At 42.6% G+C, this 26,598-nt stretch overlaps 1 protein-coding gene across 1 annotated transcript in view; it reads left to right on the top strand.

Moving 5' to 3' along the window:
• The window catches only part of LOC135505860 (nesprin-2-like), a 246,229-nt gene that overhangs the window by 122,900 nt on the left and 96,731 nt on the right, over positions 1–26,598 (top strand). Inside the window, 14 exon segments of the mRNA XM_064925056.1 lie at positions 847–969; positions 1,127–1,309; positions 6,926–7,063; positions 7,404–7,505; positions 13,550–13,663; positions 19,890–20,420; positions 20,509–20,592; positions 20,733–21,002; positions 21,533–21,727; positions 22,452–22,553; positions 22,702–22,872; positions 23,224–23,397; positions 23,490–23,621; positions 25,334–25,530. Of these exon segments, the coding sequence (XP_064781128.1) occupies positions 847–969; positions 1,127–1,309; positions 6,926–7,063; positions 7,404–7,505; positions 13,550–13,663; positions 19,890–20,420; positions 20,509–20,592; positions 20,733–21,002; positions 21,533–21,727; positions 22,452–22,553; positions 22,702–22,872; positions 23,224–23,397; positions 23,490–23,621; positions 25,334–25,530 (2,516 nt within the window).

The following is a 26,598-nucleotide window of genomic DNA, read 5'->3' as shown; positions in this document are numbered from 1 at the left end:
ATGATTTGGAAAGGCACACACCTGTCTATATAAGGTCCTTCAGACAGAAAACCAGACAGAAAACCAAGACATTAATTCAAAGGAATTGTCCGTAGAACACCACTGTGCTGTTCTGTCCCTTTAATAGAAGTTACTACATGAAGTGAAAATGTTTGACACCTGTTATGGTAGGGGTGGGCAATGATATCATCTCGAGGGCCACATCGGGGCGGCAGGGTAGCCTAGTGGTTAGAGCGTTGGACTAGTAACCACAAGGTTGCAATTTCAAATCCCTGAGCTGACAAGGTACAAATCTGCAGTTCTGCCCCTGAACAGGCAGTTAAACCACTGTTCCTAGGCCGTCATTGAAAATAAGAATTTGTTCTTAACTGACTTGCCTAGATAAATAAAGGTACATAAAATACATAAAATACATAAAAAATCAGGATATCAGAATTCACCAGAATTCACCAGAGGACCGCACAGATTTTTTAGTTAGTCAAAATCAATTTGCAGGGCCCGAAAAAGGGCAGCTATTTCAAAAGGTATTGGTCCATTACAATTTCGACATCATTTCTATCTCATTTTAGACATCCAAGAGTGGCCTGGAGTATGTACAATACCCTTATAATGTCCTAGTATCATCCCATAGCAATCCTACGTTATTACCAGAAGCTTTCAGACTGGTATGTCAGGGGGTTTGGAATAACAAAAGACAGCAAAAGACAATGGACGATAAAGCAGTATTCTATCATTTCTATTCCATTTATGAAACTGACTTGTGGTGCTTTTCATTTTTGAGTTTGGTTTTTGGTTTCGAGCTTTTGCTTTTCTCTGGAACATTCACAGCATTGTTGCTATTTTCAGGAAGTGGATGCCATTGAAGCAGAGGTGAAGACGATGGAGAAAAACGTGACCAAGATCAGAGCTATTTTATCCTCCACTGACACATTGGACATCTCACTTGAAGAACACCTCCACAACCGGCAGGTGGGACAAGAGTGTGTTAAGTGTGTATAAGAGGATGTGTACATAGCCATTCATGTATGTTTGTCATTATATGATTTAGAAATGTTTTTGTTTCACACGTGCACACATCTTGTGTATGTGCTTACCGTATTGACCTCTCCCTTCTTGTTCTGTCTAGGTAATCCTGGCCAACATCCAGTCTATGCAGAGGACAGTGGGGGAGATCGAGGGCTGTAAGGCTGAACTTGGACTACCTCAGGGGGCAGAAGAGACACTGAGTGCCTTCCCCAGAGCTGTGCTACTCCTACAGCACCTCCAAGAGTTGGAACAGCTGACACAGGAGCAGAGTAGAGCGTTGGAGGTAGGAAATGTTCTCACAACGTCTCCACAACATCTCCACGTTTCAACAACATTACTAGACCGTGTCACCAATGTCCACACAACATTACGGCAACCCCAATGTTGCCAATATTGTCCCCAAAGCCAGGCCCCTCTCCATTCAAGAAGGGTTCAGTGATAAAAAATAGAAAATGGGTAACATTCATTTTGGTTCAATGAAGTTCCACACACACAAGTGTTCCGTGCCTTAGCTCCTCCACCATAAAGGAGCATTTGAAAATATTTGCCTGCACTTAGCCTCTGCCCAAGCTTTCAAAAACATTATCTTTTGTCATGATTTTGGTTGCCCAATAGGGGGCGATAGCATCGTAAGATCTTCAGTTTAGAATGCAATTTGATTAATCAGCTGTGTTTGCTAGGGATCAGGCCCTCGAGGACTGGACTTGCCCACCCCTGGTTTATCACAATGTTTTATGCGTACATAATCACAATAGGATAGCGGTTGACATCGCCCAACCCTAAATGATGCTTTAAAATGAGCTAAATGTGATCAATCCCCAATAAGAGACAGGTGATGCCAGTCACAAAGCTCACATCCTTATCACCTATGACCACCAAGTACTTTTGAACTATGCATCGACAGCTACTGACTTTGACCTTGATTTCGGTTCCTACTGCGACTCAGCTGTTCCCTTGTCAACACCGGACCCTACTCCATTGTTCGAGCTATCCAACAAGAAAAGTCGCGGGAGGAGGACTGAACTCCTTGTTACATTCTTAGAAAAAAGTTTTCCAAAATGGTTTTTCGGCTGTCCCCATAGGAGAACCCTATTTTGTTCCAGGTAGAACCATTTTTGGGGTCAAGGTAGAACTCTTTTGGGTTCCATGTAGAACCCTCTGTGTAAAAGATTTTACATGGAACTCAAAAGTTTTTTTTAAAAGGGTTCTTTTAAAAAGAACCCTTTTAAGTTCAAAATAGCATCTTTATTTCTAAGAGTATAGACTCAGATGCAGAGAAAATTGTCTGGCACTTCCCTCCGTTTTACTGGCAAATGTCCAGTCACTGGATAACAAGATGGATCAGCTCTGTTTGAGAGTTTCCTACCAACTGGGCGATATGGTAATGAAACTCAAATGTTTCTCCGTGCTTCGTCGCAACCGGACAGCGGACTCAGGCAAAACTAAAGAGGGAGGGATGTGCCTCTTTGTAAACAACAACTGGTGCGCTGCTTCAAGTGTGAAGGAATTCTCAACCTTTTGCTCAACTGAACTAGAAAACCTCATGGTAAATTGCAGACCTTTTTATCTACCAAGAGTTTTCATCTATAATCATCACTGCTGTCTATATCCCACCACAAAACGAGAATGGCTCGAAGCAGACACTCAGCGAGCTGCACAGGGCCATTAACAAACAAGAAAATACTCACCCAGAAGCAGATTTTATAGTGGGCAGAAACTTTAACGAGGGAAAACTGAAATGCTTTTAACCCCACTTTGGCCAACACGTCTCCTTTTACCAACACAAGAGGCGCTAACACTCTGGACCACTTACTCTATCCACAGAAAAGCATACAAGGCCCTCCCTTCAGCAAATTACTCCATCCTTCTGCTTCCTGTTTACAAGCAAAAACTCAAACAGGAAGTACCAGGGATGCGCTTAGTACCGAAGTGGTCCGACGAAGCGGACGCTAAGCTAGAAGACTGCTTCGCTAGCACAGACTGGAATATGTTCAGGGATTCATCCAATATCATTGAGGAGTTTACCATCAACGACTTCTTCCCCACAGTGACCCAACATATGTACCCTAACAAAAAGCCATGGAGCTACCAATTTCAAGGAACGGGAAACGGACATGAATCCTTACAAGAAAGACCGCTACGACCTCAGATGAGCCATCAAACATGGAAAACGTCAATATAGGACTAAGATACAATCCTACTACATCCACTCCACACTCGTCGGATGTGGCAAAGTTCGCAGACTATTACGGATTACAAAGAGAAACCCAGCCGTGAGTTGCCCAGTGATGCAAACCTCCCAGACAACCTCTCAGACTATGCTCACTTCAAACACTGAGCCAGGCATGAGAGCCCCTGCTGTCTCGGATGACCGTGTGATGTTGCTCTCTGTGGCCGATGTGAGTACGACTTTTTAAATAGGTTAACACTTGCAAGGCCCCTGGGCCAGATGGAATACCAGAGCACGTTCTCAGGGGGCATGCGCGGACCAGCTGGCGAGCGTCTTCACTAGGGTTGCAAAGGGTCGGAAAGTTTCCTGTAAATTTACCATGGGAAGTTAAGCTTGGAATTTGGGGAATTTTGCTTAAATTCATCAAAATGTTAGCTTGTAATAGTGAACCTTTTTTGTGGTATACACATGGCAATTCTAGGTCTTGTGGCATATCTTGGTTAAACTATCCCCAGTTCAACGGAATTTCAACCCTCTGCATGCACAGTGCATTCTTCCATCACGTGTGCAGTGCATTCTTCCATAAAATGTACAGCTGATTCTCAAAATCTTGCACACTATTGAGATGCTATTGAGCCCACACTACTACACTGTCTGAGCCAAGGACTACATGCTTTCTGGTAAGTTTTGATTACACCACTGGGTGTTGTGAATATATTTAAAATTACATACATTATTTTTTGTTAACTAGTAAATAGTAGCCTACAGCAAAGTGTGTTTAAATCATTTATAACTTGTTAACAATTTCTGGTAGTTAGTTTTTGCTACCAATTGGGTTTTAGCTTGCTAGAGCTTGCTAACTCAGGAGTGTTAATTCACTTTTTAATTTTAAAACATTTCTCTTACAAAGGAGTTGTTTAATCTAACTGCTTAACTATTTATCTGTACATGAAATTGTATTTTTTTTTCACCATTTGTTTTTCAAATCTTTACAGGAAAATGCCATGGGCACTATCTGATGTGTGGAGACATTTCACTGCAGCTAATGTAGAAGGAAAAGCTATGTACATTTGTAAATACTGTGCCAAATCATATGTGAAGAATGCAACAAAGATGCAGAATCATCTGGCTAAGTGTATAAAGTTCTCTCAGCGCTCACAACAAACAACCTCTGACAAAAGTCCCTCTACTTCTATTCGAGGTGAAAATGATGAATCACACACCTTATCAATAGCAACAGTTCATGATCCTCCTGGAATCAGAAGTTTTTTTTAAATCAATGGAGGAACGTAGTCAGAGAAATGATGAGGGATGTCTTGCTCGAGCTGTCTATGCAACTGGTTCACCTCTGATGCTCACAGGCCATGTTTATTGGAAGAGATATCTGAATGTTCTTTGCCCAGCATAAACCCCTCCAACCAGACGTGCTTTATCTACTCATTTGCTGGATGCGGAGTTCAACAGAGTTCAAGTGAAGGTCAAGCAAATCATAGAGAAAGCAGACTGTAATGCAATCATCTCTGATGGGTGGTCAAATGTTCATGGGCAAGGAATAATTAAATTAATATTATCCACCCCTCAACCAGTATTGTACAAGAGCACAGACACAAGGGACAACAGACACACCGGTCTCTACATTGCAGATGAGCTGAAGGCAGTATTTGCACTGGTGACAGACATGCTGCGAACATGAAAGCTGCTTGGTCTAAAGTGGAGGAGCTCTACCCTCACATCACACCCATTGGCCGTGCTGCTCATGCATTGAATCTGCTCCTCAAGGACATCATTGCACTGGAAACAATGGATACACTTTACAAGAGAGCCAAGGAAATTGTTAAGCATGTGAAGGGTCATCAAGTTATATCAGCAATCTACCTCACCAAACAAAGTGAGAAGAATAAGATCACCACATTGAAACTGCCCAATAACACCCATTGGGGTGATGTTGTCATTATGCTTGACAGTCTCCTGGAGGGGAAGGAGTCCAAGAAATGGCCATATCGCAGTCTGCCGATATGGACAGCCCCATCGAGGATTTTCCAGGATGATATATTTTGGGAGAGAGTGTTAATTAAGCAACCTGAAACTTCTGAAACCTAGAGCAGTAGCCATTGTACGGATTGAGGGAGACAATGCAATCCTGTCTGATCTTCAGACTCTGTTTTTAGATGTAAGAGAACAAATCCATACTGCCCTGCCCACTTCACTGTTGCTCCAAGCAGAGGAAACTGCAGTTCTGAAATACATCAAAAAGCGTGGAGACTTCTGCCTGTAGTCCATACACGCCTGTAGTCCATACACGACCCCAAGTATGCTGGCAAGAGCATCCTCTCTGGTGCAGAGATCAACAAGGCCTGTGGTGTCATCACTACCATGTCTCGCCACCTTGGCCTGGATGAGGGCAAGGTTATTGGCAGTCTGGCGAAGTACACTTCCACGCAAGGGCTTTGGGATGGAGATGCAATATGGCAGTCGTGCCAACATATCTCATCAGCCACCTGGTGAATGGAACTTTGTGGATGTAGGCTCTTTACCCCGTTGCCTACATCATTCTCCAAATCCCACTAACATCAGCCACCTCAGAGCGCAACTGGTCATTGTTTGGGACCACACACAGCAAAACACTCAACAGGCTGACCAATACAAGGTTTGAAAAACTGGTGGCAATCTGGGCAAATTTGAGGCATTTTGAGCCTGACAACGAGCCATCTTCAACAAGGTTGGAAAGTGACAGTGAAGATGAGGCCTCAGTCTGATGTTCAAGAGGTGGACATTGAGGATGTCCAGGGAGAAGACATGGAAGTCTGAGTGGAAGAGAACCAAAGCTTTAGTTTCTAGACTATCATTTTACAGATGTATGTTGAAAACATTTTTGGGAGATGCGATGGATTTTTGGGGATCATTCAATATTCCCTTTCTTTTGTTCTTCAGTGAAATTCTCCCATGTGAAGACTCAACTCATTTAATTTAAGTTCAATTTGTAACTAAATAGTTTTTTTTATTTCTATTGGCAGGATTTAGTCATTTGCAATTATGTCTATTTATGATAAGGTAAGGTTTATGTTTCTGTCTCCATATGATAAATATATCCAATGCAAAAAACATCTACATTTAAATGGTATTAATATTAATTTGCATATATTTACGTTAATTCCCAAATTCTCGTTAATTCCCACGAAAGTTTCCACTATTAAATTGAACCTGTTTTGCACTGACTCCCTTACACTGACTCTATGCACACTCACTGGACTATACTCACACACTCACAACTACTTACACTCCAACACACACACACTAACAAAACACACATGCATATTGACGCCACACACACAGACATGCACACACTTTCACATGTGCTGCTGCTATTCTGTTTATTATCTATCCTGATAGCCTAGTCACTTTTACCCCTACCTACATAATACCTCAACTACCTCGTACCCCTTCACATTGACTTACTGTTTTTTATTTTTATTTTACTTTTGAACTCGGCATTGTTGGAAAAGGGCTTGTAAGTAAGCATTACACAGTGAAGTCTACACCTGTTGTATTCGGCGCATGTGACAAATGCCATTTGATTTTATGATCAAACTTTATCCATGTACCAGCAACAGTCATTTTTCAAACTTTGGTCATCCTACTTTGATTTGGTTTCATCCAAATACCATCTAATTTGATGAAAAGCATGATTTTGACCTTTAACCTCTCTAATCTCCTCCTCTGTATCCACAGGGCAACATGCGTGAAGTGAGGGAGGCTGAGGGGGTCATCCCATCATGCAATGTGTGTGTGACAACAGACCCCAGTGCCCTTATCTTAATAAGTACACATCAACAGAATATGGGTCCACCGCGGATCACCGGACATCAGGTACAAGCTTGCATGATCAACCAACATTTTTATTTTACGTACACAATGTTACCCTAGTGCACTATGTAGGGAATACTATGCCATTTCGGACTCACCCTGACATTAGAAGTGACATGAGTTTGAATAACAATTTGCGGGCACTCTTGGTCTTGGAGAGCTACAGGGTGTGCAGTCTTTTGATCCAGTCCAGCATTTCAACATACCTAAATGAGGTAATCAACTAACTATAAAGTATGTGGTGTTTCAGTGCTGAGCTGGAACAAAGGACCCGACTTGACGACCACTTCTCTAACATGTAACTAACAGCCAATGTTAACCCTTTCCTAACCCTGTTGTGAAGGAGGATGCCTCAGAAGCATGCCTCTCTGAGGAAGAGGAGGAATACGAGGATGAAGATCATCACTCATCATCCTCTGACACACTCACATGCAGTTTACCTGAGGTAAAGATCAAATAAAACAAAAACCTAAAACACAAGATATATTTTTGGCCCATTGTAGTTCGTTGGCTACAGCCACAAATTATTTTTTAATCCCACCTCTGCTCCAATTTAATTGACTCCTCATTTATTTGCCAGCTCCATTTTGGGACTTGATCAAAATATTACAGTAAAGAGTGGGGTTAGGGCTAACATTTAAAGTTAGTGGTCGTAATGTGGTTGTTGCACATAGAGTGGGATTGTTCTATGCCTTCAGAAAACAGGAAGTACACTACTTCATACAATTTCTGACTTATTCCTTTCATCATGTCACTATTGCACGGTGTTCATAGCAACACACGTCCTTTGAAGTTACGTCAAGAGTCTCCTGCAGTGGTCACCTACAGTTCCCTCTTTTCTTTGAATGCTATTCCGTGTGGGCATGCAACCGTATTTACCCTTTCCCTTTCCTCTTTAACTGTGTCACAGTTTCGTTTCATGATCATCTTACTTTGCAGTATTTAATGTTTTTTCAAAGTTATTGAATGTTTTCCTCTGATGTCATTGTAATGATAGTTTAAAACACTTCAGCGAGCAGGCCTTACTAATCAACCGGGCCCAGGTATCCTGGAAATATATTGACCTCATTCCATCAGTAGAGGATGCCTGGTTATTCTTTAAAAGTGCTTTCCTCACCATCTTAAATAAGCATGCCCCATTCAAAAATGTAGAACCAGAACAGATATAGCCCTTGGTTCACTCCAGACCTGACTGCACTTGACCAGCACAAAAACATCCTGTGGCATACTGCATTAGCATTGAATAGCCCCCGCGATATGCAACATTTCAAGAAAGTTAGGAACCAGTATACACAGGCGGTTAGAAAAGCAAAGGCTAGCTTTTTCAAACAGATATTTGCATCCTGTAGCACAAACTCCAAGAAGTTCTTGGACACTGTAAAGTCCATTGAGAACAAGAGCACCTCCTCCCAGCTGCACTGAGGCTAGGAAACACTGTCACCACCGATAAATCTACAATTATCAATAAGCATTTTTCTACAGCTGGCCTTTTTTATTTTACCTTTATTTAACTAGGCAAGTCAGTTAAGAAATATTTTTTTCAATGACGGCCTAGATTTGTACCTTGTCAGCTCGGGGATTTGAACTTCCAACCTTCCGGTTACTAGTTCAATGCTCTAACCACTAGGTTACCCTGCCGCCCCTTGCTTTCCACCTTGCTACCACCCCGGGCCAACTCTGCACCCGCCACAGCACCTTGCCCAAGCCTTCGCATTTCTCCTTCACCCAAACCCAGATAGCTGATGTTCTGAAAGAGTTGCAAAATCTGGACCTCTACAAATCAGCTGGGCTAGACAATCTGGACCCTCTCTTTCTAAAATTATCCGCCGCAATTGTTGCAACCCCTATTACTAGCCTGTTCAAACTCTCTTTCGTATCATCTGAGATCCCCAAAGATTGGAACGCTGCCACGGTCATCCCCCTCTTCAAAGGGGGAGACACTCTAGACCCAAACTGTTACAGACCTATATCTATCCTACCCTGCCTTTCTAAGGTCTTCGAAAGCCAAGTTAACAAAGAGATCACCGACCATTTAGAATCCCACCGTACCTTCTCCGCTATGCAATCTGGTTTCCGAGCTGGTCATGGTTGTACCTCAGCCACGCTCAAGGTCCTTAACAATATCATAATCGCCATCAAAAGACAGTTCTGTGCAGGCGTATTCATCGACCTGGCCAAGGCTTTCGACTCCGTCAATCACCGCATTCCTATCGGCAGCCTCAACAGCCTTGGTTTCTCAAATGACTGCCTCGCCTGGTTCACCAACTACTTCTCTGATAGAGTTCAGTGTGTCAAATCGGAGGGCCTGCTGTCCGGACCTCTGGCAGTCTCTATGGGGGTGCCACAGGGTTCAATTCTCGGGCCGACTCTTTTCTCTGTATACATCAATGATGTCGCTCTTGCGGCTGGTGATTCTCTGATCCACCTCTACGCTGACGACGCCATTCTGTATACTTCTGGTCCTTCTTTGGACACTGTGTTAACTTCTCGATGCACCCATCCCCTTAGCGGGATCATTTTCGTCAACCACCGCTGAATTGCAGAGCGCCAAATTCAAATTAAATTACTAAAAATATTTAATTTTCCTGAAATCACAAGTGCAATATAGCAAAACACAGCTTAACTTGTTGTTAATCCACCAGGTGTGTCAGATTTCAATAATGTAAGCACATCTCTATCAGTAGACAAAATATTACAAACAGCTAGCATCCAAGTAGATTGGTCATGAAAGTCAGAAAAGCAATCAATTAAATCGCTTACCTTTGATCTTTGGATGTTTGCACTCACGAGACTCCCAGTTACACATTAAATGTTCCTTTTGTTCCATAAAGATTATTTTTATATCCAAACTACCTCCATTTGGTTGGCACGTTATGTTCAGAAATCCACAGGCTCGAGCGGTCACGACATTGCAGACACAAATTCCAAATAGTATCCGTAATGTTCGTAGAAACATTTCAATTTTTTTTAATCAATCCTCAGGTTGTTTTTACAATATGTAATCAATAATATATCAACTGGGAATGTAGCTTCTTCAATAGGAGAGAGAGAGAAAATGGCTGCTCCAAGCTGTTAAGCATACAAAACGCTGCTGGCACCCAGCCGTACAATGACGCTTTGTAATCTTTCTCGCTCATTTTTCAAAATAAAAACCTGAAACTGTCTAAAGACTGTTCGCACCATGGGGAAGCCATAGGAAAAGGAATCTGGTTGATATCCCTTTAAATTGAGCTTTCAAAATAGATGCCACTTACTGGTTTGATTTTCCTCAGGCTTTCGCCTGCAATATCAGTTCTGTTATACTCACAGACAATATTTTGACAGTTTTAGAAACTTTAGAGTGTTTTCTATCCTAATCTGACAATTATATGCATACTCTAGATTCAGGGCCTGAGAAATAGGCGGTTTAATTTGGGTACGTTTTTCATCCAAACATCAAAATACTGCCCCCTACACTCAAGAGGTTAACTAACCTCCAGACGAGCTTCAATGCCATACAATTCTCCTTCCGTGGCCTCCAACTGCTCTTAAATGAAAACAAAACTGAATGCATGCTCTTCAACTGATCGCTGCCCGCATCTGCCCACCCGCCTAGCATCACTACTCTGGACGGTTCTGACTTAAAATATGTGGACAACTACAAATACCTAGGTGTCTGGTTAGACTGTAAAAACTCCTTCCAGTCTCATATTAAGCATCTCCAATCCAAAATTAAATCTAGAATCAGCTTCCTATTTCGCAACAAGCATCCTTCACTCATGCTGCCAAACATACCCTCGTAAAACTGACTATCCTACTGATCCTTGACTTTGGCGATGTCATTTACAAAATAGCCTCTATCACAGTGCCATCCGTTTCATCACCAAAGCCCTATATTTTACCCACCACTGCAACCTGTATGCTCTCGTTGGCTGGCCCTCACTTCATATTCGTCGCCAAAGCCACTGGCTCCAGGTCATCTATAAGTCCTTATAGCCCCGCCTTATCTCAGCTCACTGGTCACCATAGCAGCACCCAACCGTAGCATGGGCTCCAGCAGGTATATCTCACTGGTCACCCCCAAAGCCAATTCCTGCTTTGGCCGCCTTTCCTTCCAGTTCTCTGCTACCAATGACTGGAACAAATTGCAAAAATCACTGAAGCTGGAGACTCATATCTCCCTCACTAGCTTTAAGCATCAGCTGTCAGAGCAGCTTACAGATCATTGCACCAGTACATAGCCCATCTGTAAATAGCCCATCCAACTACCCCCTCCCTATATTGTTATTTATTATCTCTACTTGCACGTTCATCTTCTGCACATCTATCACTCCAAGGTTTATTTGCGAAATTCTAATTATTTCGCCACTACGGCCTATTTATTGCCTTACCTCCCTAATCTTACTTCATTTGCACACACTGTATATAGACTTTTCTACTGTGTTATTGACTGTACGTTTGTTTATTTCATGTGTAATTCTGTGTTGTTGTTTGTGTCACACTGCTTTGCTTTATCTTGGCCAGGTTGCAGTTGTAAATGAGAACTTGTTCTCAGCTGGCTTACCTGGTTAAATACAGTGCCTTGCGAAAGTATTCAGCCCCCTTGAACTTTGCAACCTTTTGCCACATTTCAGGCTTCAAACATAAAGATATAAAACTGTATTTTTTTGTGAAGAATCAACAACAAGTGGGACACAATCATGAAGTGGAATGACATTTATTGGATATTTCAAACTTTTTTAACAAATCAAAAACTGAAAAATTGGGCGTGCAAAATTATTCAGCCCCCTTAAGTTAATACTTTGTAGCGCCACCTTTTGCTGCCATTACAGCTGTAAGTCGCTTGGGGTATGTCTCTATCAGTTTTGCACATCGAGAGACTGAAATTTTTTCCCATTCCTCCTTGCAAAACAGCTCGAGCTCAGTGAGGTTGGATGGAGAGCATTTGTGAACAGCAGTTTTCAGTTCTTTCCACAGATTCTCGATTGGATTCAGGTCTGGACTTTGACTTGGCCATTCTAACACCTGGATATGTTTATTTTTGAACCATTCCATTGTAGATTTTGCTTTATGTTTTGGATCATTGTCTTGTTGGAAGACAAATCTCCACCCCAGTCTCGGGTCTTTTGCAGACTCCATCAGGTTTTCTTCCAGAATGGTCCTGTATTTGGCTCCATCCATCTTCCCATCAATTTTAACCATCTTCCCTGTCCCTGCTGAAGAAAAGCAGGCCCAAACCATGATGCTGCCACCACCATGTTTGACAGTGGGGATGGGGTGTTCAGGGTGATGTGCTGTGTTGCTTTTACGCCAAACATAACGTTTTGCATTGTTGCCAAAAAGTTCAATTTTGGTTTCATCTGACCAGAGCACCTTCTTCCACATGTTTGGTGTGTCTCCCAGGTGGCTTGTGGCAAACTTTAAACAACACTTTTTATGGATATCTTTAAGAAATGGCTTTCTTCTTGACACTCTTCCATAAAGGCCAGATTTGTGCAATATACAACTGATTGTTGTCCTATGGACAGAGTCTCCCACCTCAGCTGTAGATCTCTGCAGTTCATCCAGAGTGATCATGGGCCTCTTGGCTGCATCTCTGAGCAGTCTTCTCCTTGTATGAGCTGAAAGTTTAGAGGGACGGCCAGGTCTTGGTAGATTTGCAGTGGTCAGATACTCCTTCCATTTCAATATTATCGCTTGCACAGTGCTCCTTGGGATGTTTAATGCTTAGGAAATCTTTTTGTATCCAAATCCGGCTTTAAACTTCTTCACAACAGTATCTCGGACCTGCCTGGTGTGTTCCGTGTTCTTCATGATGCTCTCTGCGCTTTTAACGGACCTCTGAGACTATCACAGTGCAGGTGCATTTATACGGAGACTTGATTACACACAGGTGGATTGTATTTATCATCATTAGTCATTTAGGTCAACATTGGATCATTCAGAGATCCTCACTGAACTTCTGGAGAGAGTTTGCTGCACTGAAAGGAAAGGGGCTGAATAATTTTGCACGCCCAATTTTTCAGTTTTTGATTTGTTAAAAAAGTTTGAAATATCCAATAAATGTCGTTCCACTTCATGATTGTGTCCCACTTGTTGTTGATTCTTCACAAAAAAATACAGCTTTATATCTATATGTTTGAAGCCTGAAATGTGGCTAAAGGTCGCAAAGTTCAAGGGGGCTGAATACTTTCGCAAGGCACTGTAAAGGTGAAATAAAAATATATAATTTTAAAAATGTGGGCCTTATAACAGGGTTTAAGTTTAACATGTTATACTTTTACTGATTGTCCTACCTCGACATCCCTTGGACACTGTCAGAGGCAGCTGCCATTCAAGAGCCTTGTCTGCCACACACACACATAACACACACCCATAACGTGTGTGTGTGTGTGTGTGTGTGTGTGTGTGTGTGTGTGTGTGTGTGTGTGTGTGTGTGTGTGCGTGTGTGCGTGTGTGCGTGTGTGCGTGTGTGCGTGTGTGTGTGTGTACATGTACTGTCTGTGTTAGGACCCAGACGAGACTCTTAGCCACCAGGAGCTGGCAGAATCAGTGGCTACAACCACACACTGGCTCCAGGATAGTGACGCTATGTCTGAAGCCCACATCGGCGCTGTCACTAAGGTAAGCAGACGTTTATAGGAAGTCCTCTACATGTGATAGTTTTTCCTTATTAGCCGTCACTAAAGGTTTAACAGTTGCTCTCTCACGTCTGTCTGTCTGTCTGTCTGGTTCAGAGGGTAACACTTTATAATAATGTTAATTTGAAAGCCATTAATATATAATTTACTAAGCATGTGTTAATGATTTACTGCACATGAATGTAAATCATTATAATTATACTGAAGAAAAATATAAACACAACATGTAAAGTTTTGCTCCCATGTTTCATGAGCTGAAATAAAATATCCTAGAAATGTTCCATAAGCACAAAAACAAATTTCTCTCAAATTCTGTGGACACATCTGTTTACTTCCCTGTTAGTGAGCATTTCTCCTTTGCCAAAATAATTCATCCACCTGACAGGTGTGGCATATCAAGAAGCTGATTAAACAGCATGATCATTACACAGGTGCACATTGTGCTGGGGACAATAAAAGGTCACTCTGGGGCATTGTGTCACACAACACAATGCTGCGCTCCTACCGAGGTCTTGTGAAATCCATAGATTGGGGACTAATAATTTATTTTCAATTGACTGATTTCCTTATATTCGCTGTAACTCGGTAAAATATTTGAAATTGTTGAATGTTGCATTTAAATTTGTGTTCAGTATACTTTATTAGACATAGTAAGCTATTCATAAACATGCCTATATAGAAGTTGTAAATTATCTGCCAATGACTTTAATGCCCTTGTTCATCAAAAAACATTTTATTTGTCACATGTGTCAAATACAATACAGTAATATGCTTACTTACAAGCCCTTATCCAACAATGCAGTTTTAAGAAAAATAAGTGTTAAAGTTTTTACTAAAATGAAATAAGTAAAAATGCAAATAGTCCGGGTAGTCATTTGATTAGCTGTTCAGGAGTCTTATGGCTTGGTGGTAGAAGCTGTTAAAAAGCCTTTTGGATCTAGACTTGGTGCTCCGGTACCGCTTGCCGTGTTGTAGCAGAGAGAAGTCTATGACTCGGGTGGCTGGAGTCTTTGGCAATTTTTAGGGCCTTCCTCTGACACCGCCTGGTATAGAGGTCCTGGATGGCAGGAAGCTTGGCTCCAGTGATGTACGGAGCCGTACGCACTACCCTCTGTAGTGCCTTGTGTTCAGAGGCCGAGCTGTTGCCATACCAAGCAGTGATGCAAACAGTCAGGATGCTCTGGATGGTGCAGCTGTAGAACTGTTTGAGGATCTGAAGACCCATGCCAAATCTTTGTTTGGATCATGATAGTTCATTGGTGATGTGGACATCAAGGAACTTGAAGCCCTCAACCTGTTCCACTACAGCCCTGTAGATGGGAATGTGATCGGCCCTCCTTTTCCTATAGTCCACAATCATCTCCTTTGTCTTGATCACATTGAGGGAGAGGTTGTTATCCTGGCACCACACTGCCAGGTCTCTGACCTCCTCCCTATAGGCTGTCTCATTGTTGTCGGTGATCAGGCCTACCACTGTTGTGTAGTCGGGAAAAACTTGCTGATGGTGTTGGAGTCGTGCTTTGCCATGCAGTCATGGGTGAACAGGGAGTACAGGAGGGACTAAGCACATACCCCTGAGGGGCCCCCATGTTGAGGATCAGCGTGGCAGATATGTTGTTACCTACCCTTAGGCCACCCCCAGGTTTTATCAGGAAGTCCAGGATCCAGTTGCAGAGGGAGGTGTTTAGTCCCAGGGTCCTTAGCTTAGTGATGAGCTTTGAGGGCACTATGGTGTTGAACGCTGAATAGCATTCTCACAAAGGGCAGTGTGGAGTGCAATAAAGGTTGAATCCTCTGTGGATCTGTTTGGGCGGTATGCAAATTGGAGTGGGTCTAGAGTTTCTGGGATAATGGTGTTGATGTGAGCCATGATCAGCCTTTCAAAGCCCTTCATGGCTACAAGACGTGAGCGCTATGGGTCGGTGGTCATTTAGGCAGGTTACGTTGGTGTTCTTGGGCACAGGGATTATGGTGGTCTGCTTGAAACATGTTGGTATTACGGACTTGGTCAGGGACAGGTTGAAAATGTCAGTGAAGACACTTGCCAGTTGGTCAGTTGACGCTCAGAGTATATGTCCTGGTAATTTGTCTGGCCCTGCAGCCTTGTGAATGTTGACCTGTTTACAGATCTTACACACATCGGCTACCGAGAGTGTTATCTCACAGTCATCCAGAACAGCTGGTGATCTCATGCATGCTTCAGTGTTGCTTGCCTCGACGCGAGCATAGAAGTCATTTATCTCGTCTGGTTGGCTCGTGTCATTGGGCAGCTCGTGGCTGTGCTTCCCTTTTTAGTCTGTAATAGTTTGCAAGCCCTTCCACATCCGATGAGCATTGGAGCTGGTGACGTAGGATTCAATCTTAGTCCTGTATTGACGCTTTTCCTGTTTGATGCTTCATCGGGGGGCATAGCGACATTTCTTATAAGCGTCCGGGTTAGAGTCCCGCTCCTTGAAAGCGGCAGTTCTACCCTTTAGCTCAGTACCGTGTTGCCTGTCATCCATGGCTTCTGGTTGAGGTATGTACGTACAGTCACTGTGGGGACGACGTCATCGATACACTTATTGATGAAGCCAATGTCTTGATGTGGATGATTCCTCAATGCCATTGGAAGAATCCTGGAACATATTCTAGTCTTCCCTGCATGACTCATATTATTCATAAAGGGGTATTTCACACATAAAATAAAGTTTGTCAAATGTTTTCAGATCTCAAAAGTGTACTAATGTCTAGATGAAACCATGTCCCACAACATTTGTTGTGTAGATACCAATCTGGAAAAGTCTGTCAAACTTTGATTTGAAAGTGCAATGTCCCTTTAACAACCCATTTATAAATTATTAGTAAACACATTTGCAGTACAGAATCAAAAGTGGCCACTATATCTTCATAATAGGTATATAAATAATGTATAGTTTTATAAACAATATGTTGCTCTTTTTTTGTCCAGGTGGCAAAGGGCAGTGTGGAGTGGGGAGTCAACTAAATAAAATAAATATTTGTAATGATTTGATCTTAGCAAATCACATGTCTGGAAGGTGTGGCTCCGAATCAGAGGTACACAAGACAGTGGTGTTTGCAGGGAAGTTGGTGATTTATTAAAAATAAGGCCAGGGCTATGGGTTGGTACTTTTCCTATTGGACAAGGACTTTTCCCCTCTCTCTCTATTGGTTTAATGAATGCCACTTTTGACACATTGATCCACCAGACATATCGAACATTAGGGAAACTTCTTCAGTATCTAATCTCAAGTGTGACACTTTTCACCAAGTCTTAAATTGGTCAGATACCTTTTAATTACATAACACACATGAGGTTGGAGAAAAGTTGACAATTTATTGACATACAGCTAGCTTGCATATTACAAATTAGCAAAAAGCTACAGTGTGGCTAACTAATGTTGTAAGTTATCTAGGTCGCTGCTAGCTGGCAGATTCAAAGGTAGCGGTGAAGTAAAAAATGAAGACAGGAAATTATGCTCCAGTGTCATTGTACATTACTGTGATGGAATTACCCTCCCATTTGACTGTTCTGTGACTCACTGAAAACCCTTTCCTTGTCAGAGGAATAAGGCAACCTCACAGAGAGTTAACACACACAGGAAACTTTATTGACAAGCAGAGTATGGAAATGATCTGCAAGTACAGAGAAAGACAAATACTGAATTAACTATACATGGAACAACATGAATATGAACAGTGCAAAGTAGTGAATAGGGTAATGACCACAATAGCTAAAGGGGAGAGAATGCTAAGTATAACAAAGGACCGTATCGAAAAGGAAACAAACATTTTACATGAACATGCAGCATAAATAACTCAGTAATAACATTACAGGGAATAATAATAGCAACTACGACTAACAGTAATAGTAAACACACACACATCTCAGTCATAACAACAACAACCATTACTCACTTTTAACCACGCACTCCATGAACACACTGCCGTAAATTCACTTCTAGCTACCCTGAAGGCAATGACCATCGGGACATAGGGATGCGTCGGGCCTGATTTAGCCAGTGCTGGACCAGCTACTTCTTAGCCAATCAGAGAGTGCCATTGTTACTGTTGTGAGAGTGCTGTCTTGGTTGCTATGGTTATTATGTTTAGGTTGACACTATATGCTACAATGTATTGCTATGCTACAATGCAAGGGTGCACATGAAAATAAGAATTTGTTCTTAACTGACTTGCCTAGTTAAATAAAGGTAAAATAAAATAAATAAAAAATATCGTAGAAAAAGGGCATTAAAATAGAAAATATGGTGCGGACGTCTGCTTTCATCTGAGCGTACCGATCAGATGCAGATGTGGATCAGCTAATGAAGGATAGCTAGCCCACAGCTAGGCAGTGTCACGGCTTTCATCTGTAGAAGGAGAGGCGGACCAAAATGCAGCGTGGTCGTTATTCATTGTACTTTAATAAAGAAAACTGTACACATAAACTAACAAAACAACAAACGTGCGAAAACCTAAAACAGTCCTATCTGGTGCAAAACACAGAGACAGAAATGATGGGTGGGTAAAAATCCACAGGGCCAAACGCCGCATTTTGGATTAGGTCATGTTCTGATTGGTTGAAGGTGATCTAATCGCTGACAAAGTAGTTTTAATAATGCCCCTCATGACATTGTCAGATAGAGTTTTTTAATGATGGGATGGCCAGGCTGATATTATGAAGGGGAATAAAGATTTATAATCATTTCAACCTTCATGAATAATTTTGGATAAATGGCTGCAGCTTTAGATTGGGTACTGCAAACAAGTTTACTAATAATTTGTACATTATGTGGTTCTTAAAACCTCTTATGGATAGGGGAGACGCTAGAGCCTCAACTGGCCAATTGCTGGGGAAAATGCAGAGCGCCAGATACAAATAAAATGTTATAAAATTCAAACTTTCATTAAATCGCACATGTAAGATACTCAATTAAAGCTACACTCATTGTGAATCCAGCCAACATGTCAGATTTTAAAAATGCTTTTCAGCGAAAGCATAAGAAGCTATTATCTGATAGCCTGCACCATCTGCACCAGTAGTAAACAAAGGAGCTAGCATAGCAGGTGCTACACAAAACGCTGAAATAAAATATAAAATATGCATGGCCTTCTTTTGTTTGCATTCCAATATGTCCCATAAACATCACAATTGGTCCTTTTGTTTGATTAATTCCATCCATATATATCGAAAATGTCCATTTATAAAGCGCGCTTGATCCAGAAAAAAAACAGCTTGCAAAAACACAGCGTCACTAAAACATATTTAAAAAGTTGCCTACACACTTTGCCAAAATATTTTTGTAATACAACGTTAGGTATTTTCAAAAGTTAATAATTGATCAAATTGTAGACGGGGCAATCTGTATTCAATAAAGGAAAGAAAAGAAACCAGCACTGCTTTTCACGTCTTGAGCAACTCACAAAAGTGTCCCCAGTTCCAAGCTGGCCTACTTCTTCATTGCACAAAGGAATAACCTCAAACATATTCCAAAGACTGGTGACATCCAGTGGAAGTGGTAGGAACTGACAATAGGTTCCTATTAAATATCCAATAGCAAAGACAATATAGGGAACAGTTAGTCCTCTGGGTTTTGCCTGCTACATAAGTTCTGATATACTCACAGACATGATTCAAACAGTTTTAGAAACTTCAGAGTGTTTTTCTATCCAAATATATGAATAATATATTATATTCTTGGCATGAGTAGCAGGAAGTTGAAATTGGGCACGCTATTTATCCAAAAGTGAAAATTCTGCCCCCTAGCTTTAAGAGGTAAGACATTAACGTATCGATCATGAATAAAGGCAGAAGTAATAAGTGATAGTTTATGACTTCATAGCATGTAAATTGCTCACTGACATAAACATACTGTAGTTTTTTATACATTTTATAATTATGGTTTCGAAATAATTTACAGATGATTAACAAATTCATTATCCATGATGTATTAATGAGCATTGTTAAACAGTGTTAACCGTTTACAAATACCTTAATTACTAGTGGTAAATGAAGTTGTAATAATGATTTACAAGTGTTCAGCATATCATTAATACATGCCTATGATCTATTAATGATCTATTAATGGATTATAAAGTGTAAAGATGTAAAGTGTTACCAGATCATTGAGTAAATAAGTAATTGCATGTCAGATTCCATTACACACTATTGGGGTTGAGTTTGATTAATTCCAACCGTCTTCGTTCAGGAGTTGGACACCCCGGAGTCTTGTGTAGACCCAGAAGACACTAATTCTGGTTTAATATCTGAGAAGATCCAACCAACACCTGAAAAAACAGACCGAGCACCTGCAGACACCCTGTCATTACCGGCTCAGTGGAAACCCATCTCCAAGACCACTATATCAGAAAACAAGCCGACAGAATCAGTCAGTAAAGACATTAACAAGGAGACTTTGTCAGTAACCGAGAAGTCTGAATTAGTAACCAAGGCAACTGTCTCATTACCTGAAACTAGTTCAGTGACCATGGAGACTGGACCAGCATCTGTAAAAAGTGTCTTGGCAACCAAAGAAACTGGAGAAGTACCTGTGAAGATTGGATCAGTAACCAAAGAGATACAATCAGTACCTGAGACTACTTCTGTAACAAAGATGACTGGGTCAGTAACCAAGATGACTGGATCAGTAACCAAGATGACTGGGTCAGTAACCAAGGAAATTGGGACAGTTGCCAATGGTCAGTTGCCAAATACACCCAGCGACCCCCAGGAAGACCTGGTAAGAGTACCATACCCGTGCACCACATATGTACACACACTCACACACACAATTACCTGCCCGCACATTTTACGTTTATTTTTCATAGGATGTGAGATGGGACCTCCTTCACACTCGACTGTCTGAGAAACTCAACACCTTGAGGAATATTCAGGAGGAGGATCTACATGCGGTCAGTTCACACTGTCACACCTCCCTGATTCAAGTACTCATCAGACCTGGGTCAAAATTTAGCAGAGGTACAGGATTTTAAGGGCGGCTGTCTTCAAGCCATTATATTGTGTTGATGGTGCTCTCCATGTGGTTGTGTAGGCTACAGGGTCAAGGGCAGAGGGGACCGGCGGTGGCTTTGGTGGTCTGAGAGAGATAGAGGTGTGTGCTGCAAGCCTTAGACAACTCAGACACAGAGCAAGTGGCCTTTCCTCTGCCAATTCAAAGGAAGGTGGCTATCCCATGTTGGATAGAGAGCTCTACACAGCTCTGTGTGGAGTGGAGCATTCTCTGGAAACACTCACTGGCCTGTTGCTCAGTCCCTCTATTACCACTGTGGAGGACAGTCAACTAAGACTGCTACAGATGGAGGTACAGTACCTACAAACTGCTGATTTACATTTACAGATCTCTGGAAATAGGTAGCATATATTGAACCCTGGCGGTGACATTTTCGTGGTGCAAAAGAGCACCGATCTGTGATTGAACTTTTTTTCAACAATGTGAGAAATAAGGAGGTGATTATTCATATTATTACGTTGATGTATAAATAGTTGCCACCTAATAACACACATTGTTGAACAAGTAAACTTTGCCAGATGAAAAATTGTGCCAGGTTTAATCTGTGCTCTTTTGCACTATGGAAATGTCACCCTGGAGTTTTTTAATCACTCACTATCAAATTAGCTAAACTGTAATAACAATAATATTTTCCGATGACAAAATCTCTGAACCTGTGCAAATGAACTGTGCATGTGTGTATGTATGCATACCTGTGTGTGTGTGTGTGTGTGTGTGTGTGTGTGTGTGTGTGTGTGTGTGTGTGTGTGTGTGTGTGTGTGTGTGTGTGTGTGTGTGTGTGTGCATACCTGTGTGTGTGTGTGTGTGTATGTGCCTCACAGTGCCTCTCAGTGGAGCTGCCAGCCTTGAGTGAGGAGCTGAACCATTTAAGGTCAAGCATCAACCCAGACCAGTTGTCTGAAGCACCAGAGACCACAGCCCAGTGTGTGACCTGTCTTCAGGGTTGTTTTCAAACAGCCCAGTCAGCCCTCACCTCCTCACTGAGCCGGCTACACACAGATCTGGGCCAAAATCAGGTCAGTGGCTCCACACAAACCACCTCACAACAACTTCACAATAACATCACAACCAACCCACAACCACTTTGCAATCACCTAAGGTTTGGGATACGGTTCGAACAGAAAAAACTTGAGAGTTAAGTATAGGAATTCATTCGGAGTGGTTAAGGTAAGGGTTAAGGTCTGGGTTAAAACAGAACAATTAAGAATGAGTGCCTAGCAATGGGATTGAACCTGCGATGCACCGAGCCGTAGTTCATGGTTTAAGCCCTTCTTCAATCCCCATCCACAACACCTTAGCAAGCAATGAGACTGCTAGATTGTAATAGGCACTTGTGTTGCCCCTTGTGGACAGTATTAAAATTGCATACATCCTGGACAAATGTCTAATACCGCAGTGGAACTGGTGTGACCTGGCTGCCCTACAAGCACATTATTATCCAGACTTACAGGAGCAATTAGGATTAAGTGCTTTGCTCAAGGGCACGTTGAAAGATTTTTCAGCTAGTCGGCTCAGGGATTCAAACCAGCTACCTTTCAGTTACTGGCCCAACTCTAACCGCTGGTTTACCTGCCACCCAGCACTTCTTAATCCCCTCACAAACCATCTCACAACCACCTTACAGCCATGAGCTAGAACAGATATCCTTGTGTTCTTTACGATATGCAACGGGCTCTCATGCCTTACTGCTTAACCAGGACTTGTCAATGTCTGTCTCTTTTCACTGTGCGCTGCATGCAGGCAGGGACGGAGCAACAGGAGAGCCACGTGTGCATGTATGATGATTTTGAACGTGGACAGAGTGATCCATTCACACACATCAAGGATGTCCCCATGCTGGAGGTACAACATTTAGTTTGTTAATCATAGGGCTAGTGAATGTTTGTGTGAGTGTGTGTGTGTGTGCCCCTTTGTCAGTATATTCCCACGTAATCCCGTTTTTTACTCTAGATGTCTACTATAGGTCAGTAACGATGGTGTGTCTCTGCAGTATGTTGTTGGTCGGTGTCCCGAGGATGCAGTGGAGCTGCAGCGGGTGTCCCAGGGCCTGCTGCAGGGTTTGGCCATTCTGGTGGAGCTAGGCAGAGAGCGTCTGGCAGATAGTCAGGACCACCCACCGCACACACGCACCCAGCTGCAGACTTTGCTCAGCAGGCACAAGGTAAGCATATGCTGGGGAAAAGAGAGTGTTATGTCAAGTCATTTTATGCACATTCGACTTGGCATGGGAGCTGATGGAAAGGAAGAACAACTGTAGAGGACAGTGTCTTCCCACTCGGAAAGCAGTTGAATCCAAGTTTAAATGAACGTTTGGGATCATCTCCATGTAAACCTCTGACCAATTGCCATGTGATTTTGTCAATTTAGGAACTGGGTTTCAATTGATTATTTTGTGTCTGTCTGTCTGTATGTGTCTGTCTGTATGTGTGTGTCTGTCTGTATGTGTCTGTCTGTGTGTGTCTGTCTGTGTGTGTCTGTCTGTGTGTGTCTGTGTTTGGCGCTGGCTGAACAGAAGTTGTACCAGGTTATGGAATCCCAGCTGGCATTGGTTCAGCGGCTGTTCCAGTGTGAGCCACAGGGGGGGCTGGTTGGTCAGGAGGATGAACAGGTCCGGCTGGAGCAACAGGTCACCACTCTGCAGCAACATGCTCTGGAGCAGGGAGCCACCATGCACAGAAGGCTGCAGGTACACGCACACACATGAAAGACCCACATAAGTAAACACATACACACATACACTCACACTGTGTATGCGTGTGTGTGTGTGTGTGTGTGTAGGTCTGGACACAGTGGGAGGAGGGCTGTGTTCAGCTGGGCCGGCAGCTGGAGGAGCTGGAAGCCCTCATCCCCTGCGAGGATCTGGTGGAGGAAGAAGAGGGGCTACTACAGGAAAGACTGGACACCTGTCAGGTATCCAAACCTCCCTCCCTCTCCTCCTCTTCTCTCTACTACTCTTCCTTCCTTCCTTCCTTATCTTGCTCTCTTTGTGTCTATCTCTCTGCTCTCTTTGTGTCTGTCTCTCTGCTCCCTTTGTGTCTGTCTCTGCTATCTTTGTCTGGTTCTCTGCACTCTTTGTGTCTGACTCTCTGCATGCTGTTTTCTGTCTTCTTTTTCTCATTGCATTGACCATCTCAGTATTTCTTGCCGTCCCTATCATCTCCTCATCCCTCTCTTGTTCACTGTCCCATATCTCCTTCTGTCCACCCCTTTCTTCTCCTCACATACCCAATTGAACAACATTTGCCCACTAAGAATTAGTTTGCACTACGTAACCAGTGTAGCCCTTATTCTTAATTTGTATCACTGGAAGATACTGTATATCATGAGCATAAGTCTTAAGCAACAGGTGTCTTATGTCCACATGAGCGATGCATCCTTCGTGTACTGGGATGAAATCACCTGTTGTCTAATTCCGGTAACCAACAACAATGTAGGACGTGCCACAGACTGACTCCCAAATGGCACCCTATTCCCCTCATAGGACTCTTGTCAAAAGCAGTCCACGATGTAGGGAATAGGGGGCCATTTGGGACACAGCCATACAGAGAGAGCTGGATGTGAACCAGGCCCTTCAGTGAATGACGGATTCATGGGCACCTGGCACAAGAAAGATGGAGAGAAAGAGAGATGGAAAGATAGAAGGAGAGAGAGAGGTGGACAGAGAGTAATGGGTGAAAAAAAGGAGAGTTATTTGTTGTGGCATCGCTTCATTCCAAAATCAAATTACTTGGAGGAATACGGATGGCCATTATCGGAGAGTAGAACACGGTGTTCCATTTCGTATTCCCTCCCCATAACTAGCTGACTTCCCCCCTCCCTTTTACAATTACAGAATCCTATTTCTCATCTCTCGGACGGACCGACTTGAGTGGAATGTGTGTGTGTGTGTGCACATGTGTGTGCACGTGTGTGTGTAGGGGTAGAGTACACATGCTTCTTTTCATCAAATCTCCTTAATAGATTTATGCCTTCCCCTATCTGGCCATAATAACTGAATAAGATGCTGTTTACGATCAAAATGGCCCCCTATTCCCTGTATAGTGCATTACTTTTAAACACGCCCATAGGGCTCAAGTCAAAAGTAGTGTACTATGTAGGGAATAGGAGGCCATTTTGGACTCACAGGCACTGGTGTGGGGGTGGGCATGGGTTCAGGTGAGGATTCGGGTGGTGATGATTCCATTCTCACTCTCTATGCATTTCTTTTGCTCCTTTTGCCTTGTTCCCTATCGCACTTCTTTCTTTTTTTGTTGCATTTTCTCCTTTTCACATTTCTCTCCCCATTATCCCTCTCATTATTTCTCTCTTTCTGTAACCCTTGCAAACATCCCCTTCCTCCTCCTCCCTCTGTCTCCTCTCACTTTCATTCTCTGTTCCTGTCTTCCCCTCCTCTCCCTTTTCTGTTCCCGCTTCATTCCCTTTTCCTCTCCCCACATCCCACAATAATTATTTGATCCCTACATATCTTTTCATTCCCCTTTCTTCTGGCCCTACCTCTTCTTTCTTCTCTCTTATTCAAAACACATTCCCTTCTCAATTTTTATTCTTTCACATTTTCACCCTATCCCACCCCTATTCACCCCCTTCTCTCTCTCTCTCCTTCCCCTTTTTTCCCCCATTAGCGAGTGCTGGCCCTGTTGGAGGAGTGCAGGCCTGCCCTGGGGTCAGTCCTGGACCAGGGGAAGGCTCTGCAGGCCTGGGGATGCAGTACCGGGTTCGGCGGCACAGGAGGCGTACTGGAGCTGCGCTGGCGGGCTGTCCGCAGCAAGGCAGAGCAGGAGAGCCAACGCAGCCGCGACATAATGGACAACTGGACCAGGTGGGCGCACACAGACAGGGTTTTCGGAAAATGGACAGGGACATACACACAACATAGCTGTGGGAACATGTACAGTGACTTCAGAAATTATTCACAGCCCTTGACTTTTTCCAATTGTTGTTGTGTTACAGCCTGAATTAAAAATGGATTCAATTGAGATTTTGTGTCATTAGCCGACACACAATATCCCAAATTGTCAAAGTGAAATTGTTTTTAGAAATGTTTACAAATTAATAAAAAATTAAAAGCTGAAAAGTCTTCAGTTAAAATGTACTTAACAATTATAAGTTGCATGGACTCTGTGTGCAATAATAGTGTTTAACATGACTGTATATGACTACCCCAACACATACAGTCGTGGCCAAAAGTTTTGAGAATGACACAAATATAAATTTTCAAAATATTTACTGCTCCATTGTCTATTGATATTGATATATATTGATATTTTTGTCAGATGTTACTATGGAATACTGAAGTATAATTACAAGCATTTCATAAGTGTCAAAAGCTTTTATTGACAATTACATGAAGTTGATGCAAAGAGTCAATATTTGCAGTGTTGACCCTTCTTTTTCAAGACCTCTGCAATCTGCCTTGGCATGCTGTCAATTAACTTCTGGGCCACATCCTGACTGATGGCAGTCCATTCTTGCATAATCAATGCTTGGAGTTTGTCAGAATTTGTGGGTTTTTGTTTGTCCATCCGCCTCCTGAGGATTGACCACAAGTTCTCAATGGGATTAAGGTCTGGGGAGTTTCCTGGCCATGGACCCAAAATATCAATGTTTTGTTCCCCGAGCCACTTAGTTATCACTTTTGCCTAATGGCAAGGTGCTCCATCATGCTGGAAAAGGCATTGTTCATCACCAAACTGTTCCTGGATGGTTGGGAGAAGTTGCCCTCAGAGGATGTGTTGGTACAATTCTTTATTGATGGCTGTGTTCTTAGGCAAAATTGTGAGTGAGCCCACTCCCTTGGCTGAGAAGCAACCCCACACATGAATGGTCTCAGGATGCTTTACTGTTGGCATGACACAGGACTGATGGTAGCACTCACCTTTTCTTCTAC

The sequence above is a fragment of the Oncorhynchus masou genome, chromosome 19 (genome assembly GCF_036934945.1).
Source record: "Oncorhynchus masou masou isolate Uvic2021 chromosome 19, UVic_Omas_1.1, whole genome shotgun sequence".
Lineage (NCBI taxonomy): Eukaryota > Metazoa > Chordata > Actinopteri > Salmoniformes > Salmonidae > Oncorhynchus > Oncorhynchus masou.
The sequence above is the reverse complement of the archived record's forward strand: the minus strand, read 5'-3'. Positions and strand labels throughout refer to the sequence as shown.